The sequence below is a fragment of the Umbelopsis ramanniana genome, assembly GCF_025399195.1.
Source record: "Umbelopsis ramanniana AG unplaced genomic scaffold K450scaffold_3, whole genome shotgun sequence".
Taxonomy (NCBI): domain Eukaryota; kingdom Fungi; phylum Mucoromycota; class Umbelopsidomycetes; order Umbelopsidales; family Umbelopsidaceae; genus Umbelopsis; species Umbelopsis ramanniana.
Genome location: NW_026252089.1, coordinates 34944 through 52139, shown reverse-complemented (window position 1 = coordinate 52139; position 17196 = coordinate 34944). Strand labels below are relative to the sequence as shown.

General features: G+C 42.8%; 9 protein-coding genes across 9 annotated transcripts; 7 read left to right on the top strand and 2 right to left on the bottom strand.

Annotated features, from left to right (window-relative positions):
* Nucleotides 1-60: 60 nt before the first annotated feature.
* Nucleotides 61-911, bottom strand: K450DRAFT_219945 (uncharacterized protein). Its single transcript, XM_051585458.1, has 4 exons — nt 808-911; nt 460-672; nt 273-378; nt 61-191 (listed from the first exon to the last, which is right to left on the bottom strand). Exons 1-4 carry the CDS (start codon nt 892-894, stop codon nt 142-144), a joined length of 456 nt encoding a protein of 151 aa, XP_051448781.1. The 5' UTR covers nt 895-911; the 3' UTR covers nt 61-141.
* A 113-nt stretch (nt 912-1024) lies between these two features.
* On the top strand, nt 1025-1743 carry K450DRAFT_219943 (uncharacterized protein). The gene has a single exon (XM_051585457.1). It carries the CDS (start codon nt 1039-1041, stop codon nt 1411-1413), a length of 375 nt encoding a protein of 124 aa, XP_051448780.1. The 5' UTR covers nt 1025-1038; the 3' UTR covers nt 1414-1743.
* A 419-nt stretch (nt 1744-2162) lies between these two features.
* On the top strand, nt 2163-3266 carry K450DRAFT_288191 (uncharacterized protein; the record flags this gene model as incomplete). The annotated part of the gene is made up of 3 exons (XM_051593541.1): nt 2163-2755; nt 2826-2977; nt 3048-3266. The coding sequence occupies 3 exons, from the start codon at nt 2163-2165 to the stop codon at nt 3224-3226; spliced, it is 924 nt and encodes a 307-aa protein (XP_051448779.1). The 3' UTR covers nt 3227-3266.
* Nucleotides 3267-3707: 441 nt separating this feature from the next.
* K450DRAFT_219938 (uncharacterized protein) lies at nt 3708-5187 on the top strand. Its single transcript, XM_051585456.1, has 5 exons — nt 3708-4277; nt 4392-4432; nt 4510-4736; nt 4806-5060; nt 5127-5187. Exons 1-4 carry the CDS (start codon nt 3996-3998, stop codon nt 4976-4978), a joined length of 723 nt encoding a protein of 240 aa, XP_051448778.1. The 5' UTR covers nt 3708-3995; the 3' UTR covers nt 4979-5060; nt 5127-5187.
* Nucleotides 5188-5366: 179 nt separating this feature from the next.
* On the top strand, nt 5367-6530 carry K450DRAFT_219929 (uncharacterized protein). Its single transcript, XM_051585455.1, has 3 exons — nt 5367-5405; nt 5479-5591; nt 5658-6530. Exons 2-3 carry the CDS (start codon nt 5526-5528, stop codon nt 6417-6419), a joined length of 828 nt encoding a protein of 275 aa, XP_051448777.1. The 5' UTR covers nt 5367-5405; nt 5479-5525; the 3' UTR covers nt 6420-6530.
* A 250-nt stretch (nt 6531-6780) lies between these two features.
* On the top strand, nt 6781-8740 carry K450DRAFT_219919 (uncharacterized protein). The gene is made up of 9 exons (XM_051585454.1): nt 6781-6818; nt 6944-6975; nt 7049-7114; nt 7201-7302; nt 7372-7495; nt 7567-7881; nt 7955-8097; nt 8170-8415; nt 8476-8740. Exons 1-9 carry the CDS (start codon nt 6813-6815, stop codon nt 8654-8656), a joined length of 1215 nt encoding a protein of 404 aa, XP_051448776.1. The 5' UTR covers nt 6781-6812; the 3' UTR covers nt 8657-8740.
* Nucleotides 8622-10717, bottom strand: K450DRAFT_219915 (uncharacterized protein). Its single transcript, XM_051585453.1, has 5 exons — nt 10461-10717; nt 10083-10396; nt 9805-9978; nt 9223-9741; nt 8622-9153 (listed from the first exon to the last, which is right to left on the bottom strand). The coding sequence occupies exons 1-5, from the start codon at nt 10471-10473 to the stop codon at nt 8824-8826; spliced, it is 1350 nt and encodes a 449-aa protein (XP_051448775.1). The 5' UTR covers nt 10474-10717; the 3' UTR covers nt 8622-8823.
* Nucleotides 10718-11042: 325 nt separating this feature from the next.
* On the top strand, nt 11043-13404 carry K450DRAFT_296572 (uncharacterized protein; the record flags this gene model as incomplete). Its single annotated transcript, XM_051593641.1, has 10 exons — nt 11043-11193; nt 11264-11397; nt 11469-11566; nt 11637-11978; nt 12049-12175; nt 12249-12536; nt 12607-12760; nt 12828-12999; nt 13076-13183; nt 13250-13404. 10 exons carry the CDS (start codon nt 11043-11045, stop codon nt 13311-13313), a joined length of 1638 nt encoding a protein of 545 aa, XP_051448774.1. The 3' UTR covers nt 13314-13404.
* Nucleotides 13405-13619: 215 nt separating this feature from the next.
* On the top strand, nt 13620-16486 carry K450DRAFT_219907 (uncharacterized protein). Its single transcript, XM_051585452.1, has 8 exons — nt 13620-13771; nt 13852-14352; nt 14418-14472; nt 14537-15242; nt 15303-15651; nt 15724-15935; nt 16002-16042; nt 16128-16486. The coding sequence occupies exons 1-8, from the start codon at nt 13643-13645 to the stop codon at nt 16196-16198; spliced, it is 2064 nt and encodes a 687-aa protein (XP_051448773.1). The 5' UTR covers nt 13620-13642; the 3' UTR covers nt 16199-16486.
* The last annotated feature ends 710 nt before the right edge of the window (nt 16487-17196 follow it).

Genomic DNA, 17196 nt, shown 5'->3' with positions numbered 1-17196 from the left:
ATTCAACCGGTAACACAGTGCCTTCCCCCGCTTGAACAATGAAATTATTTGAACATCACTTTTCCAAGTAGCAATGAAATAGTTTTTGATTTTATTATATGAATGAGGTCAAAATAGAATGGCCCTGGATATCAGTCAGGATTAGTTTTTCTGTTGTTCTTGGATTTTATCTTGCATCACGTTAACCAAAGCTGCGCAGGAACATATGTGAGTTAGTCTCGTACTCAATGAAGGGGGGGGGGTGACAACGCTGATCTTTAATGCATACGCACCTCTAACATTACTCTGTTTGCTGGTAATCGTTTCTTGGAGCTTTGCGGCGCTGGCTTTGACGTAGTCAATTTTCTCTTTGTAAAACTTGGAAGCATCGGCGACCGACTAAACACGATAGAGAAAAAAAAATTGGGTCGTCAATGCCCCATTTGCTGAATGATACAATCTATAGCATTTTTAACCAACCTTTTCAACAAAATAACCTGTTCCAACATCAACAATGACCGTTTCAACATTTGAAAGCTTTCCGGGGACGTATAATGATGAAGTCAAAGGGACGAGGATGGTTTTGTCTTCCGCTCTTTCCGTCTTCAAGGTATCAACACTGTCTTTACAGTCATTGAATCGAGCTTGAGCTCCTCTGAGCTGGCTATATGATTGCGTCAAATGCGAAAGTTCCTAAAAAAGCGACACAGGTTGTTAGTTTAACATCACCATGGGAGTACGCAGATCGGCCGTGATGCAAACACGGCCAGTCCGCGATGACAGACTTGCGCAAAAGTCCATCAGACACGAAATCTCGTGCTAACTTACCTCCTCAAGCTGTGATTTGACTTGCTGAAGTTGAGGAAGGTCGAGGTCGCCGAGATCAATCTGTTGACCCTGTTCTGAAGATGCCATCTTTTTGCAAGTTCTACTAGGTGCCTGGCAGCCTGAGGAAATTATCACTTCTGGTGGCAAATGGAGCACGTGATTCAGCGGCCCAAACCTACAGCTTCAATTTTGCAACTGGGTCCAATCTTTTTGTTGAGCTTGTTGAAGAGAATGTTTGAAGATATCATTATCGATCCAGTCGCAGCTACTGAACCAGAGACAACACCACATAGCGAGGAACCAACTGCTAGTTCCTTTAATAAGGATGATTTTGTCTTCTTACCATCATTCCTGGGCGTCATAGAGCAACTTCAGACTGGCAGTGATCAAGCTAAAATCGGTCGCGCCGTGTCAGATTTATGGGACAAGTTTGATCGCGCTCAGCTGCTTTTATCAGAACTTCCTGGTATTCAGTACACGAAACAAGAACAAGAAGCTATTCTTGAGCAGGAGAAAAAGTTACTCCAGCTTCGTCAGCAGCAGCTTGCGAACCATTTGAATACATCTCCCATAACCAACAGCTCTGCTGAGGAGCCATCTAGCTAAAATCGCATCTCAGCATATTCGCAACAATCAAAAGGCTACATAAGACCGCTTCATCAAGAACAAAAATGCGATAGCCTATAATCCCATTGCTTTGTCGATGCTCGAACGATGACACCACACGTAGCGATCAAGCCCAACTCAACTGATGATACCCTCCGACCTGTCTGTTTAAAATTAGATGCACATTTTATTGTAATATTTTACTTATGCACTGTATCTGTTGAAAGCCAATAGTGCTGTAATAGTCTCTTTGAAAGACTGTGTAATAAAAATATGACGCCACTAGTTTTTCACGCGACGCGACCAATTTTTTTTTGGCACACTCCCTGATTAATGAATAGAAATCCTTTCGATTCACGCTACTGATCTTTATGATCAGTATCCTATGAATAGCGGTTCAGAAACAATAAATTTATAGGGCTGGGAGTGGTGCAAGTACGGATGTAATATATATGTGTGGGTGCGTTTTCTGATGCTGATTCGTGAATTCCGATAAATAACTTTTATGTAAGGCACAGTCGTTAAACTTATATGCCATGTCATTATTAACGCTAGCTGGCATATCCTACATCAGTTGATTGAACTCACTCAAGACTGCCATTTCCCCGCAACCTTATCAGATATCCTTTTTTGACGTGCCCGCATAATGGAAGAATTGGCACCCCTTTATACGGTCGTATTCTTTTTGTGAATACCGGTTTTTTGCTCCATTTTCTGTTTGAACGCTTCCTTTTCTTCTTCAAGAGACTATGTCGAGAGAAAATGGCGAGCAAGAGCAGTATCTCGATTTGCGCTATATTAATGAACCTCTCTCTCACCACCCAGCAGTATTTAACCTGAATCCAGCCATCAATGGTGTAGCCAACAATACAGAGGGTCGGACAATAGAGCTATCTTGTGACAGCCAAGGAAGCGATACCAAGTCATATAGCTATGTTATGGGCTCTGTGCAGTTCACGAATGACAGCTCCAGCCACCAAGAGGCCTTCCTACAGCCAGAAAAATCTCAATTGAACACTGCTAGTTATTATAATCAGCCAATTCAAACACTGGGAACTATGCAAAACATGGATGCGGTAGAACAAGGTGTATCTTGTTCGTCGCTATCAGTGCCTGGGTATTACCCGCCCGCATATCTGGCGACGGGTTATTACCCAGATCCTTATCGGATGCCTCAGGACCAAACGGCCAATTCGTATCTCATGGAGAGCACCGTCATATCCAAAGACGCGATCCGATTATCGCCTATAAAATTTTGCTCAAACTGCTTTACAACGGAAACCCCATCCTGGCGACGCTGCTCTGAAGGCAAAAATCTACTCTGTAATGCTTGCGGTCTTTAGTACGTATATAACCAATTTTTGAACCGCCACATGCCACTGCCAGCTCATTCCAACGTATGTTCCTCACAGTGAGAAGCTGCATCATACACCTCGCAAGATTTGCTTACATCCTGACGGCTCTACTAAGATTGTTCGTCACAATACCTCAGAGAATGAAGGCTGTGCCATCTGCGGTACGACTTACTCATCACTGTGGCGAAAGCTAGATAAGAAGTGTTACTGTGAGTGCAAACACATCGCTTTATATATGCTAACAACCCAGCATAACAATATCATTTTGATTATGTGTAGGTAACGCTTGTGCTGTTAGGCTAGGTATTGGCCACGCTAAACGTATGTCGCTTCCTCAAATATGGTCTGACACAGGGACTGGTGAACGAGATAACGTTGGCCCGGATCCAAACCCAAGTGGACTGCTATTTTCGAGTTTGGCTGCAACAGGTTTCCCACACTCTCAACATGATGTATAAAGTACTGCCGTCAAGAAGTAGGCCACAAATGCAAGACGTCATGCTATTTGTATCACTTTCTCATCATTGTCGTAAAAAAAGATTGTGCATCATAGTTGTAATGGTCTAGTATATTTGGGATGCCAAGTATACATAATAAATTTCTCACATGGCCGTTTATGGTGGGGCTAAGGGGTGCTGAGGACGAGGTGATTCACTTCAATCAACTAGTCGAAGGATAACAAGATACTTGAATCATGTGGCGTGGGTGTAATAAGGGTTGCTCCATCCTCTCCTATCCTACCAAGCCTTGGATGACTGCCCCATGCCATAGTGTCTAACATCTTTCCATAGAAAGTACGGCGCCTCTATGGCTAGATGTGAGCTTTTGGGTGTCGTTCTTAATGTCGAGCAGTCAGCCCTTCCGACAATGTGGTCGTTCTCCCACGACGCAAACAAGCAAACCAAATGATAGCTCCATTCCAAATTGGTAAACAAGACGTGTTTAAAAGACAAAGGTGTCTTTATTGATAATTTGGTGCTGTCATCCAACTTACCGTGTTGCTGTAAAGCCGATGCTATTCCTTTGTGCGAAAAGTACCAAATAAACAGGAGTGTGCTTACTTACCATTAGTCCGCGATTTGGGGCCCAGCAAGGTGAAAGTCGGAAGCCGCCCCTCGTTGATATTGGTTGTCAGCTGAGCAAACGAGAAATTAACGCTGAAAAGCGGAAACAGATTGGCTGAAACATTCTTCTGTACACATCTATTTTTTCTCTCCCTCTGATAACATGGCTCCACCTCAAGAACCACAACAATGCCTTGCCCTTACTCATCCTCTTCAAGAGGTTGCAAAGTCTGATGCTGTTCCAAGGACACTTCATGATCTAGTTGCTCGTATTCATGACGAACTTGGTCCTGATGGCGGTCTTGACTCTGAGCACATTGATGCCAACCGTATTATTGCTCTGATGGAAAGTTATAATTCCAACGCTGAAGATTGGGAGCAATATGCTATGTTTGATCACTCTAGGGCGTACACTCGTAACCTTGTTGATGATGGCAATGGAAAGGTGAGAACGCTGATACGGTGTATTTAATAAATATGTCGAAAATCGTCTGCTTCGTAATGTAGTTGTCCATCTTGCCATAGTTCGTATTTGCTAACTCTTTCTTTTGACATGTAGTTCAACCTTATGATTCTTGCATGGAGCAAGGGTCAGCAAAGGTAAGAGATGGCCAAATTGGCTTGTCGCAAATGTCCACATTAAAATTCTCATCTGACATTTTCGTATCCACATTTAGTCCTATCCATGATCATGCTGGTTCGCACTGTGTTATGAAAATTCTTGATGGCAAACTTCAAGAGTCGTTGTTTGACTGGCCTGATATGAGTGATCAAGAGAGTGTCGCTACTGATATGTGTGATATAACTACTGCTCGTAAACTTGATGTTTGCCCTAAAACTGGAGTTTGCTTGACAAAGCAGCGTGAGACCATCTATGGTGCTGATCAAGTCACCTATGTCCATGGTATGTGGTTGATGCCAGTTCTTGATTTGTGTGGATGTGAGCTTCAGTCACTAACAGATGTTTTAACAGATAAAATCGGTCTCCATCGTATTTCCAATCCTAGTGGGGAACGGGGTGCTGTGTCCCTCCATCTGTATACTCCTCCATATGAAACTTGCAAAACTTTTGAAGAACAGACCGGTAGAGCTCGCAGTAGTGGCAAGTGTTCTTTCTACAGTGTTGGAGGTCGTCGTTCCATCTAGGTCTGAATATCGATGACTTGATACGTTTTGATAGTCGAACTTTTTTTCTGTACAATAAATAACATGATATGCTTGAAATGAAGTAAGGGAAAGAAAGATATTGGAGAGAAAAAGCGTCTGTTCGTTTTATAACCTGAAAGCGTCGCAGTTTGCTTCTTCTTCATCCACTCGCCTTGGAGGATGATCGCGCAACCGATGTGCAATTTGATTGGCTAGTTCACATTCCTCACTTCTTCTCAAGCCAATTTGCAATTTTCAAAGTCACGTGCACTATCCAACGAGTTGCCACGGACAGGAAAGGCAACTGAGTGTTCAGCCAATGCTTTCAACGTTACGAGCATGGCAGCGATCGAATCGCCGACTTCACCATGTGCAAGTACGGTGGCATAGTAAGCCTTCTATGTTGAAGTCTACCATCGTACCCAATGTTCGCATGCCCGACTTTCCCATGCCTCAAGAAGCTAGAGAGCCCGATGCTGACTCTATTGTCGACCTGTCAGAGGCCGTCGCTCGCGTAGCAGAGTTTATTGAAGATAGCGATAACAAAATGCTTGTAATGACCGGTGCCGGCGCATCCACTGATAGCGGTATACCCGATTATAGGTCACCTTCTGTGAGTTTTCTATCCATCGCCATGTTATCCTCTACTTCCTCTAACAAATGAGATTTAACGGTGTAGGGTAGATATGTCAAGAATCATACGCGGCCCATATTTTTTCAAGAATTCTTAGCAAATGCTGAGTTCAGACGGCGGTATTGGGCCAGAGGATACCTTGGTTGGCCCCAAATGCTGAAGGCAAAGCCAAATTCGACACATTATGCATTACAAAATCTTTTAGAGCAAGGTCACATAAGTAGCCTTATTACTCAAAACGTTGATCACTTGCACCACGCAGCAGGGACCCCGGAAGATCGTATAGTAGAGCTACATGGCACCTTGCATGAAGTATCATGTTTGTCCTGCCACCACACCACAAGTCGGTTTGATTTCCAGCAGAGGCTCGATGACCTGAATCAGGCTTGGAAGGCTTACCAGCAGGAAATTGTGGCATCCGGCGGCGAACCTAAGACAAATCCCGATGGTGATGTTGAACTCCCTTCTACTGTCTCTTATGATACTTTCAAGATACCACCGTGCGATGTTTGTGGGAACCACATGATGAAGCCTCGCGTGGTGTTCTTTGGTGAGAACATCGAAAGCCATGTCAAAGAGAAGGCAGCACGCCTTGTTGAAGAATGCGAATCAATGCTGGTTATTGGTAGCTCTTTGGCAACGTTTTCCGCCTTCAGGCTTGTAAAGAGAGTCAAAGAACTCGGAAAGCCTGTCGGAGTGCTCAATATGGGACCCACAAGGTCGGACGCATTAATAGATTGGAAAATAGAACTGAATAGTTCTATGGTTTTAGAAGAAGTTTTGCGTCAAAGATTTCCAAACAAGTAGATGTAATGTAATTAAATAGACTCGTATGATGAAGCTGCTATCGTAATTCCAATACTTTGTAGCAAAGAAACTGATTTACTCAATAATAAAATTTAGCTTTGTAAAAGTCAAATTTTCATACGCAATTTCTTGTTGGAGTTATTCGATGCAAACTGAATACGCAAATGATAAGCCATCAACAGTCCACAATTATTCTAGAGTCCAGCTGTCTGTTCAGTAATTACCACCTTTGCGGTGCCCTTATTCTACTCATATCGACCAGGGCAAATGAAACTAATGCCCATTTTTGCTTACGTCACAGACGTAGCACACTGAAAGTCACGAACAGTGATGGAGGCCGCCTAATATTGAGCTTTTGAGCTGCTGACAGAGTTCAACACACAAAAGGAAAGAATGGAGGTACAACGCTTGAGCTTTCACTAGGCAAAAAAGCTTTTCTTATCATAACGCCAATGTCTAACGTACTTGTCAATTTTCTTCCACCGGTTCACCCAACATCCAACCCTGCATTTGCGTCTGATCAGTACGATGACTATCGCTATCAAACCGACAATGGGTATGTTCCTTCCAAAACTTAATTTCATGCTCTCTTTCCCACATTGTTTACACTCAAATCTCGGAATCGGTAGGAGCGAGTCTGGTCAGGAAACCACTACTGGCCACAAACCACGCATTTTATTAATGGGTCTGCAACGGTAAGAGCACTTTGGAAGTTATATACAACGCTAGTAGACTTTTTCCAGTGGATACTCAACCCCTTTATACCTCCTTTTTTGTATAGGAGCGGCAAATCCAGTATCCAACGAGTAGTGTTCAACAAAATGCCGCCGAATGATACGCTCTATCTCGAAAGTACTACAAAAATTCAGAAAGAAGATGTCACGTATGTGTTGCAAGTCCTGTTTGCGTAGCATAACTGGAACAGAAATGAAATAACCTGCCGTGGGTGTAGTCGTTCATTCATAGATTTCCAAGTGTGGGATTTTCCTGGGCAAATCAACTTTTTCGAAACTGCTTATGATTCGCAAGAAATCTTTGGTGAAGTTGGAGCCTTGATCTTTGTCATTGATGCGCAGGCAAGGAATCTAATACAGTGTTTTTCGATCATACAACTCGCGGATATTAACGAAGCGATATTGATTTGTAGGACGACTACCGGGAGGCCGTCAATCGACTTCATTATACGGTCACCAGTGCTTATAGAGTCAACCCCAACATTACGTTCGAAGTCTTAATTCATAAGGTGGATGGTCTGTCCGACGACTACAAAATAGACACACAGCGTGATATTCAGCAACGAACTGCCGATGCTCTTGCTGATGCACAAATGGAGCACATTCAGCTAAGCTACTATCTTACCAGCATTTACGATCACTCGATTTACGAGGCATTCAGCAAAATTATCCAAAAATTGATTCGCGAATTACCAACCTTAGAGAACCTTCTTAACGTTCTTTGCTCCGTACGTTAAAATGAATTCTGATATGATGAAAAAGATGGTGTTGCTTAAACTCAAATTGTTAACCATGCTACAGAACTCGGGAATCGACAAAGCCTATTTGTTTGACACATTGACAAAGATTTATATTGCTACGGACAGTTCTCCTGTAGATATGCAATCTTACGAAATATGCAGTGACATGATTGATGTCATCATTGATATTGAATGCATCTATGGGTAAGATCTTGTATTTTTGTGATAATCTGGAGATTGCAGCAACTAGCACTAATTCTATTTTACCTTGGCTAGTGCACAAAACTCAGCTTCCAATGGAACCACTCCATCCATCAACGACGTCGAAGAGGACCGATCCGCAACATTATCATCTCCATCCCTATCAGTAGGTAACGGTGGCGTCAATGGCTTTGGCGGGGCTGACAGCCTTCAAGAGCAACTTATGAGTGATACATCAGTGGCTAGTGAGCCAGAGGCGGAGGCTTCTAGTTTAATCAAATTGACAAACGGTGATGTCTTGTACTTGCGCGAAGTTAATCGGTAGGTATCCTTAGCATTCACCTATTTATGATCCCCTGTCATTGACGATGTCCCTTCCAGATTACTGGTCCTTATTTGTATATTGCGTCAAGAAAGTTTTGAGAAGCACGGGCTGATTGACTACAACTTTCAATGCTTTAAGGAAGCTATTACAGATGTATTTGAATTCTCTAATACACGGAATAAGCTTAATTCTCAGCTTGCCGACGGCAACGAACTTGTAAATAATACCTCTGAATAAACGTTTTTTACGATGTTAATGTGGATGACATCAACCTGGCAGGACATGACTTCGGCGCACATGCATTTTAGAAACATTCTATCAGGTATTTATTGATTGTTGTGGGAGAAAATGTGGGATGTGGTAAGTAACGGGGCAAAGTATACAAAAACACAGGAAAAATAGAACTATTCGGCGAGAATGACAGAGTGTTGACCACCAGCAGCGGCAACGAGAATCTCTTTGCCTTCGATCTTTTGGCCTTCGATCAAATGAGGAACCTTTTCATCCTCGTCTGATCCGCTACCAAGCTGGTACGATTCGCCGAAACCCCATGCGTATGCTTTTCCGTCTTTGGTCACTGCAATGGTATGATTACTACCAGCAGCAATATGATGTACATTGGATAGGTTTGGAACAGCTGTAGGCAAGCCAATGGCGCGCTTGTGAGTTGACTCACGTTCTACATGGTACATGTCGTCTTCCTGTTTTTCTAAAGAGTCCAAAAGCGAGTCAGGCTGGAGACGGACAATTAGTTATGAGCATTAACTTGCATATATGGTTTCATTGAATTTTCAGATACTTACAAGCCCGAGCTGTGATGAATCGGCACGGCCAAAGGTATAGACATTTCCGTTAGCCAAAAGAACCACAGAGTGGTGCTCGCCGGCATCAACACGCTTGACAATGAGATCGTTGGTAAAGGTCTCAAGCTGAGTAGGGGTTTCAATGACATCGGGAACACGACCGCCGTATTCTTCAGACAAACCGGTTTGCTTGAAGTTGTTACAACCCCATACGTAGAGTTCGTTCTTATCGTTCAAAGCAAACGAGTGATACGATCCAGATGCAATGTGAACAATATTGCGAAGCGCAAGTCGTTCCGGCACTAAACCGTTTGTTTTGCGTCGTTCCATGATTCGGCGGCCCAACTGGAATTGTTTACCATCACCCCAGCTGTAAACATGACCTTCATCGGTCAAAGCCATGGCGTGATCTGCGCCAGCAGCAATATCGACCACCTTAAACTTTTCCAGAGCCGAGAACAAAACTGGTTTGGATTGGACTTTCTGATCCTTTGAAAAACCCAAAATTCCGTCGTCCGCCTGCCGGGAAACGTTAGTCAGACTACGAAAAAAGAAATTTAACGCGTGTATTCTCTTACTTACTCTAAAAGAGCCCCAGCTGTAAACTTTTCCTTCCGCTGAAAGGGCAATGCTGATGGAGTCACCACAGGCGAGTTTAACAATATTGACGTCATCCAGCCCTTCGATCAGAGCGGGTTCCATTTCTTCTCCTTCACGACCAAGAGCACCTTGATCATTGCATCCCCAGCTCCAAAGCTAGTATCGAAATAATAAACAAAATGATGAAAAAGAGGCAATGTTTAACTCTCAACTTCAACTAGCTCGGTCATTGATGCAAAAGGTAGGAAAAAAAAACTTACCTTTCCAGCTTTTGTAATGGCGATGGTATGAATACCACCAGCGACAATGTCGACAATCTCTTCATCTTCCAAAGACTTGAGTGGCATGGGACGTTTGCGCTCAAGCATTTCGTCACCTAGACCAAGCTGACCAACATCACCATTGCCAAACACGTAAACCTGGCCGGTCTTGGTTCGCTTCTTTGGAACTTCTAAGCGAGACTTTCCTCCATCAGTTCCCATGCGTTGGAGGCGATCACCTCGAGTCTTCTTGACAGGTGATGCGTCGGGCATTGGAATGTCATGGTTGTCAAGATCACTGACAGACCGTTTGGCTATACGAAAAGTTCTCAGAATGAGTGAGGGTAGAAAGGATTGACAGAGCGGTTGAATTCTTACATCGTTGTGACATGCTAGTTACGAGAGTGAAGACTTAAAGAACTTTGCGCTGGTCGTGACGGGAAAAAAAATATATCTGGTTTTTTGCCGGACGTGGTCTGTGCACGTGATTTGCACCGTTCCATTCGTAACTATTGAGCCAATCAAAGTACAGGATTTATTGCCACAGCCAATTACAAGGCAATTTATAATCCATAGACGAACCATCCGTTTCTACACTTTCCGTGCTTACAGAGACCACAGCAAGCAAAATTTCATTGTTGGCTGGCTGAAATCTGTACTGGTGTCATGCCGCGTACCCTACAACGCGTGTACGGTATATACTGTCGTCAGTAAGATGGCATATCTGAAAAATGAGTGAGTTAGATAGCGATGGGAGCGACAAGAGCCATTTGTCAGGATCAAATGGCTGCTTGTTGTCATGTCATGAACAAAATCGGGTAGTTTTCATTGGAGTGCTGCTCCATGCCAAAAGGGTAAAAGCTGGGTCATTTTTATTTTTATTTTTTGGGAAATGTGACTGCTAGTCAATGCCACGTTTGAGGCGATAAAAGACTCAGTGTCCAGCTTTGCATTTCCTGCATGTCTAGCGTAGCGGTCATTAGCATTGGTGCCGTTATATTAACGACAGCGTACTATGTGAGTCAGTCCAACGGCAAGGACAGATTTTGGTATTGGCTGGCTGGAAGAGATTATGCCGAAAAACAATTAGAGCAGCAAGTGCTTGAGGACCGTTAGTATCATTTAAAACACATTCGTAATAGCAGTGTCGGTTATTTTACTTATCAACACCTCTGATATAGCCGATCCTCCATTAATATCAAATCACACTCAGTACGTGGAAACAAATGGCCACCAGCTTCGCATAGTTCATATCATCCATGAATTGGGCAGCAAAGTGCCTCTACTCGTATTCATCCACGGACTCGGCGCACAAGTATGTTGCACCAAGTTTTTTACTCTGATATGTTCAATTGAGAATCTGTCATTAATTTTTTACATTAATAGGCTTCCCAGTGGATCAATCAAATCGAATATTTCTCAACTTATGGTCACGTTTTGGCGATCGACATGATCGGTTGTGGTAAAAGCGATCAAGATTCAAGGTAAGTCGAGTATCACAGCGCGTTGAATTATGATATTTAAATATGTAATGTCTCAACTGCATTGTTACAGCTGGTCCGCGTATAGATCAGAAGCAATTGTCAACGATATTCGGAAGCTCCTAGAGACCAGATATCAAAGTCAGTCCATGGTGATCATAGCGCATTCATTCGGCTGTTCAATAGCAACATATCTTGCTGGATCATCTAACCTTGCCCCATGTATCAAAGGGGTGGTTCTCATTGCTCCAAAGGCCCACATCGACGAAAAGCAGAAAAAGGGAATCCGTCTTTTACGCTGGATCCCAGATTGGCTTTTTGATGGACTCCGAGTAGCGGACAGAAAGGGCGGACTAGAGAGTAAAAGCGTTCATCGAATGCTTGGAGTAACATCTGATGAGCACCTAAAAAGGAGGTGAGCAAATAACGTATGCTGTTCATGTATACTATGCTTGTGATCTAATCGAATGATGGTAATATTATAGGCAATTGCGATGGAACTTGATGAGTCACTCAGCCGTTTACAAAAGGATGGTGTGTGGAACTACGTGGCCTACTGCTGCTGACTATCAAAAGGTTGCTTGCCCAGTTCTGCTTATTGGTGCTGAAAAAGTATGTGTAAATTTAAATAATGTGTCAGTCCGGCGTTGTAACAAAGCCCTAACGCATGCTTCAAATTCGATAGGACAACGTTGTTCCCGCTGATGACGCGAAAATCATTGAAAGCTATCTTGTCAAACGCAATGTAGATGAGAATGGATCATCATCTGCTAGTTCGCACGATCAAGTTGTAGAACATTATATTGTGCCTGGTGCAGGCCATCAGGCCATGATTGTCAATCCCGAGCTTGTTAATCCTGTTATCACAGAATTCTTGATCAAGAAATGTGGATTAGATACTCTTAGTGGGGCATGGCAGATTTTGAACAAGACAGCAGGAGAGAATAAGTGGGATCTCAAAAACTATGAAAAGGTATGCACACATTTTCAGAACGTGAAATCGTACCGTTTGCATTTTTGACTCACATTGGATGTGTTGCCAGTGGAAGCGCACGGATATAATTTCATTCACCAACATTGGCCCATCATTGTTCAGAGCCATGAAGGTTATGCGACAGACTGACCCAGATCACTCTCCGTCAGCCTTTATAGCAAAGCATCCCGAAATAGGCTATATTATAGATATCTCTAAGGACAGTGAGTATAGCTCCCATTCATTGCTGCCACACCTGTGTTCCAAACTCATCACCCTAATGACCATTAGCTCCTCCCTACCGTCCATCGGACTTTGAAAACTCGCACATCGACTATAAGAAACTATCGACTGTTTCTAAAATCCCACCTATGAAAGAAGATGTCGATAGATTCATAAAGCTGGCGAGTGCATGCTGGGAGGAAAGACCTGATTTACAGATTGCAGTCCATTGTCACTATGGGTAAGTGGTTTGTAGGATCACTATCATTTTTAATGTGATGCTCTTGTATATTCATTTCTCATTGAATGGGATGCAGGTTCAATCGCACAGGATTCTTTATTTGCTGCTATATGATTGAGCGTTTGGCCGTATCTGTTCCAGATGCTCTGCGCTTTTTTGAGGACGCAAGACCACCTGGTATCAGGTAAGTCTATAATGGTTACTTTGGTATGAGTGAACCTAAATCTGACCAACCGTTCTTCATCTTTAGACATGCCCATTTCAAGGATGAGCTGTATTTACGATACGTGCTTCACAGAGAACCATCGTCCTAAACTCACTAGACTTGATATCCATTAGAAGAACTTTGTCAACCTTTAACATTCTATTACATGTAACTAAACATCACTTCATAATTCGTCATTTATTTTTAAGCCTGTGTAAAATGGTGTGTTGCATTTCCCTCCGTAATAGCTGGACCGTCGACATTTTTTCGACGCCATCCGGTAAGAAAGGGTACGAGATAAATATGGTCGGATTTGCCAAAAAGAAGAAAAGTTACACATGCTGCGGATTGTTGAGCTTAGAAATATAAATAAGGCGAAAAAGGCGTCTATTTCCACGACTGTATCTGTTTTCGGTTTTTTGGCCATTCAAGACAAAGATGAACGGATTTCAAGTACTAACTCCAGAGAAGCTGGTTGATTTACCAAAAGTTGGTATTCTAGTAACATCGCCGTCTGGTGAAAAAGCTATTTTTTCGCAGTCTGTATACTCTAGTCAGGAAAAAAAGGTAACGCTTTCCTTTGGTTTGTTGCACTTTAAAGCGACAACTACTGTGCATCATGATAGTCACTTACTCGACGCATGTAGTCCGCACCCACACTTCATGTTATTGATCTGACCACTTCTGAAGTGCGTCCTTTAACATCAACTTTCAAGTATGGAACTCCATATGAACCTGTTTTTCTTGACGACAGAAACATTATCTTCCTTCAAGCCCGAGATGATGATGACTTTGCTCATATCTACGTTGTGGGAGTAGACTCTGAAACTGAAGAGCCATACCAACTCTCGAACTTTCCAGTTGAAGTCGGTGCATTGAAGTACAATAGTGCCTCAGGACTCTTGGGATTTGCTGCCGAAGTATATGAAGATGGAAGAATGGAGACGGTCAAATCCATAGATGAAAGCATTGAATCCGCCAAAACAGATTCAGGAATGGTCTATAATAGTCTTGGCGTTCGGGCGTGGAATACATACCTCCCTCCAAAAGGCAAAAGAAACAATGTCTTTGTTGTGAAGGTTGATTTCGACGGCACAAAGTACGCCATAAGAGGATCTTCAGTTAACGTCTTGTTAAACACAGGGATGGTGAGGTTTACTCTTGATGATAATTTGTTTCAGAAAGGCTTAACCAACATTTTTTGAAATGGTAGACTGTACCACATCCGATGTATGGTGATGCTGATGACTACGATTTCTCTCCTGATGGTAAGTACTAAGTTATTGTGTGGTGTTCCAAATGTTTCACCATCATGATAAATGATTGTCACAGGCAAGCAAATGGCATTCATTTGCAAGTTGGACTCTCCAGATTTTGCTTGGAAAACCACCCAACAAGTGTTCATTACTTCAACCTCAGGAGGTAGCATACCCCAGTGCATCAATAGTGATATCGACGCGTACTCTTACTATCCCAAATATGCACCGGATGGCACTCTTGCATACCTGCAGATGATGCAGCCTGGATATGACTCTGACAAAGTTCGTGTCATACTTTATGACGGCAAAAAGCGCAGAAACATCACTGAAGATTGGCCACATAGTGCTATGTCCCTTGCTTTTTCACCAGACTCTCAATCCATCTATGTTACAGCGGATGATCAAGCACATATGAAAATATTTGCTATCAACCGTAAGACAGAAGAAATCAAATCTCTCACCCATGAACATACTGCAACGCTTGTTTCAACGTCTAAAAACGGAATTATCTTCAGGCTCGCGTCCATGAATTTCCCACATCTTATTTGCAATTTAAACTTATCGACTATGGAAATGCAGGCGTACACCAGGACATCGGATCTTCATTCGGCCTTCAATGGAATGGAGCTCCCCAAACCCCAAGCTTTTTGGTTTGAAGGCGCACGTGAAGATAAGGTACATGGGTGGATTCTAAAGCCAGTAAACTATGTGGAAGGAAAAAAGTATCCAGTGGCATTTTTGGTACATGGAGGACCACAAATGCCTTTCCGAGATAACTGGTAAGCACCTCACTGCCCGCCACATCTCTTACCTTGTCTCATTCAGAAATTTTCCCCAAGGGTGCTGGATTGGCATCCGCAGATATTTACATCGGCTGGTTATGCAGTGGTTGGAATCAACCGACATGGATCCACGGGGTTTGGAAGCGATTTCTGTGATTGCCTTCAGGAAAATTGGGGATCGTATCCATATATAGATCTCGAGAAGGGGTTGGCCCATGCGCTAGCTCATAATGACTTTTTGGACTCACAAAACGTTTTTGGTTTGGGATTCTCTTTTGGTGGTTATTTGATTAATTGGCTCAATGGCCACAGCAAGCAATTCAAAGCTTTTGTCAATCACGGTGGCATGTTCTCACTTCAAAGTACATATTATGGAACAGATGAACTTGCATTCCCTGAAAGAGAGGTAAATCTTAACCAATGTGGGTGTTGTGCATACTATGCCTCTCATTAGACCTAACATACCATTGCTTTTAAGTTTGGCGGTACTCCCTTTGATGAGCATGCCCAAAGCATCTATGAAAAATGGTCTCCATCTTCGTACGTGCGCAATTGGAAGACTCCAACTCTTGTTACTCATGGTGGTCGAGATTATCGAATCCCTGAAACTGAGGGAATAGCCACTTTTACTGCTCTTCAGCGACAAGGGGTTCCTTCCCGTTTTTTGTTCTTCCCAGACGAGCCTCACAGGTATGCCAAGTAACTCCTCTCATGCAGACATTGCGAACCTCCGTTTTTGACAATTTATATTTTCAGCATAACACGACCTGCCAATTTGTTACGATGGTATAAAGAAGGTTAGTAATTAAACAAAGTAAAGGAAAGATTAGGTTATTGAAAAACAGGACCTAAGTTTTTTTTTTTTATCTCTCGTTATCATAGTTCTAGCGTGGATGAACGAGTGGGTTGATACCACCTCGGTTGATCTCGAGAAACATGGCAATGCACAGTAGAATGGCCACATGGGATAATCAAACGATAGGAAAAAGGATCTTTTGTCCCCAAGTTGGGAAAAAGGAGATGACGAGGAGCTTTTCATCTGAATTATCTGATTGAATGCGTATGAATAACTGATGATTATAGAGTCTATGGGTAACCAAAAGAAGCATTTCGATATCATTTCATCAGCCATTACCGATGCTGGAAAAATCGCATCTGCCCAAGGCTGATCCTTTGATTGTTTCTCATCATTTGTTGACCCTTCATGTAGTCTCAATAAAGAAAGTGAATTATTTCATCTACTGAGCCTAACAAAATGGTGTATAAAGCATTGAAAATATAACACTGGATGAAATTATCCTCGGACCAACTCACTGCCATTTTCGTGACAATGTCCTGGCGTCCTAATGGCGCAATGTTCAAAAGTGGTTGGAGAGGTTAAACTCAAATAACATGCATATCGACAACTTAATAACCACATGTCATCACGTCAACTCCTGCATTGCCTTTAAGTATGTCGCAATACAAGGTCAACTAGACATTCCTCTGTAGCACAGTGTGACTCCACGTGTTGAACGTCTACATAGTAAAGTAGAGCTCGATAACACGTTGTGATGGGGAAAACCTCTGCAAACATCCTATTTTGAGCGTGATATAGGAGTGTAAAGGCAGCCAAGTCTCCTTGTTCCTTACAAATGCTCATCGATGAATTTTCCAGGAGGAGTGGAATTAAAGAGTCCATGCAAACTTACCAAGGCATCATATCCACTAAGACTACTGTGTTTAGATGACATATTCGATCATCGTTACTTCGTTCAGGGCATGCATGGTGCAGAAAATAAAAAAAAAGGAGATCACCACAGATGTGTAAATACACATACTTTGGGCAGGACTACCAGAGATAGACTTGTCGTTCCGTCTGTAAGGGATCAGGCACTAGCGGAGATTGTCAAGGAGATACAAAAGCAAATGATACAACTGAGGCGGGCTATTCTATCACTTTGTATTTGTT

Excerpts from the sequence above, each read along its gene's own strand:
- K450DRAFT_219945 (XM_051585458.1), bottom strand. The coding sequence starts at position 894 with ATGGCATCTTCAGAACAGGGTCAACAGATTGATCTCGGCGACCTCGAC. Across the intron at positions 673-807 it reads TCAAATCACAGCTTGAGGAG|GAACTTTCGCATTTGACGCA; the intron begins GTAAGTTAGCAC and ends TCGCTTTTTTAG. Across the intron at positions 192-272 it reads CAAACAGAGTAATGTTAGAG|CTTTGGTTAACGTGATGCAA; the intron begins GTGCGTATGCAT and ends GTTCCTGCGCAG.
- K450DRAFT_219929 (XM_051585455.1), top strand. The coding sequence starts at position 5,526 with ATGCTTGTAATGACCGGTGCCGGCGCATCCACTGATAGCGGTATACCC. Across the intron at positions 5,592-5,657 it reads CCGATTATAGGTCACCTTCT|GGTAGATATGTCAAGAATCA; the intron begins GTGAGTTTTCTA and ends TTAACGGTGTAG.
- K450DRAFT_219938 (XM_051585456.1), top strand. The coding sequence starts at position 3,996 with ATGGCTCCACCTCAAGAACCACAACAATGCCTTGCCCTTACTCATCCT. Across the intron at positions 4,433-4,509 it reads TGGAGCAAGGGTCAGCAAAG|TCCTATCCATGATCATGCTG; the intron begins GTAAGAGATGGC and ends ATCCACATTTAG. Across the intron at positions 4,737-4,805 it reads TCAAGTCACCTATGTCCATG|ATAAAATCGGTCTCCATCGT; the intron begins GTATGTGGTTGA and ends ATGTTTTAACAG.
- K450DRAFT_219907 (XM_051585452.1), top strand. The coding sequence starts at position 13,643 with ATGAACGGATTTCAAGTACTAACTCCAGAGAAGCTGGTTGATTTACCA. Across the intron at positions 14,353-14,417 it reads TCTTGTTAAACACAGGGATG|ACTGTACCACATCCGATGTA; the intron begins GTGAGGTTTACT and ends TTGAAATGGTAG. Across the intron at positions 15,936-16,001 it reads TTCCCAGACGAGCCTCACAG|CATAACACGACCTGCCAATT; the intron begins GTATGCCAAGTA and ends TTATATTTTCAG.
- K450DRAFT_219919 (XM_051585454.1), top strand. Across the intron at positions 6,976-7,048 it reads CGCTATCAAACCGACAATGG|GAGCGAGTCTGGTCAGGAAA; the intron begins GTATGTTCCTTC and ends CGGAATCGGTAG. Across the intron at positions 8,098-8,169 it reads GATATTGAATGCATCTATGG|TGCACAAAACTCAGCTTCCA; the intron begins GTAAGATCTTGT and ends TACCTTGGCTAG.
- K450DRAFT_219915 (XM_051585453.1), bottom strand. Across the intron at positions 9,979-10,082 it reads CCATTACAAAAGCTGGAAAG|CTTTGGAGCTGGGGATGCAA; the intron begins GTAAGTTTTTTT and ends TTTCGATACTAG. Across the intron at positions 9,742-9,804 it reads ACAGCTGGGGCTCTTTTAGA|GCGGACGACGGAATTTTGGG; the intron begins GTAAGTAAGAGA and ends GTTTCCCGGCAG.
- K450DRAFT_219943 (XM_051585457.1), top strand. The coding sequence starts at position 1,039 with ATGTTTGAAGATATCATTATCGATCCAGTCGCAGCTACTGAACCAGAG.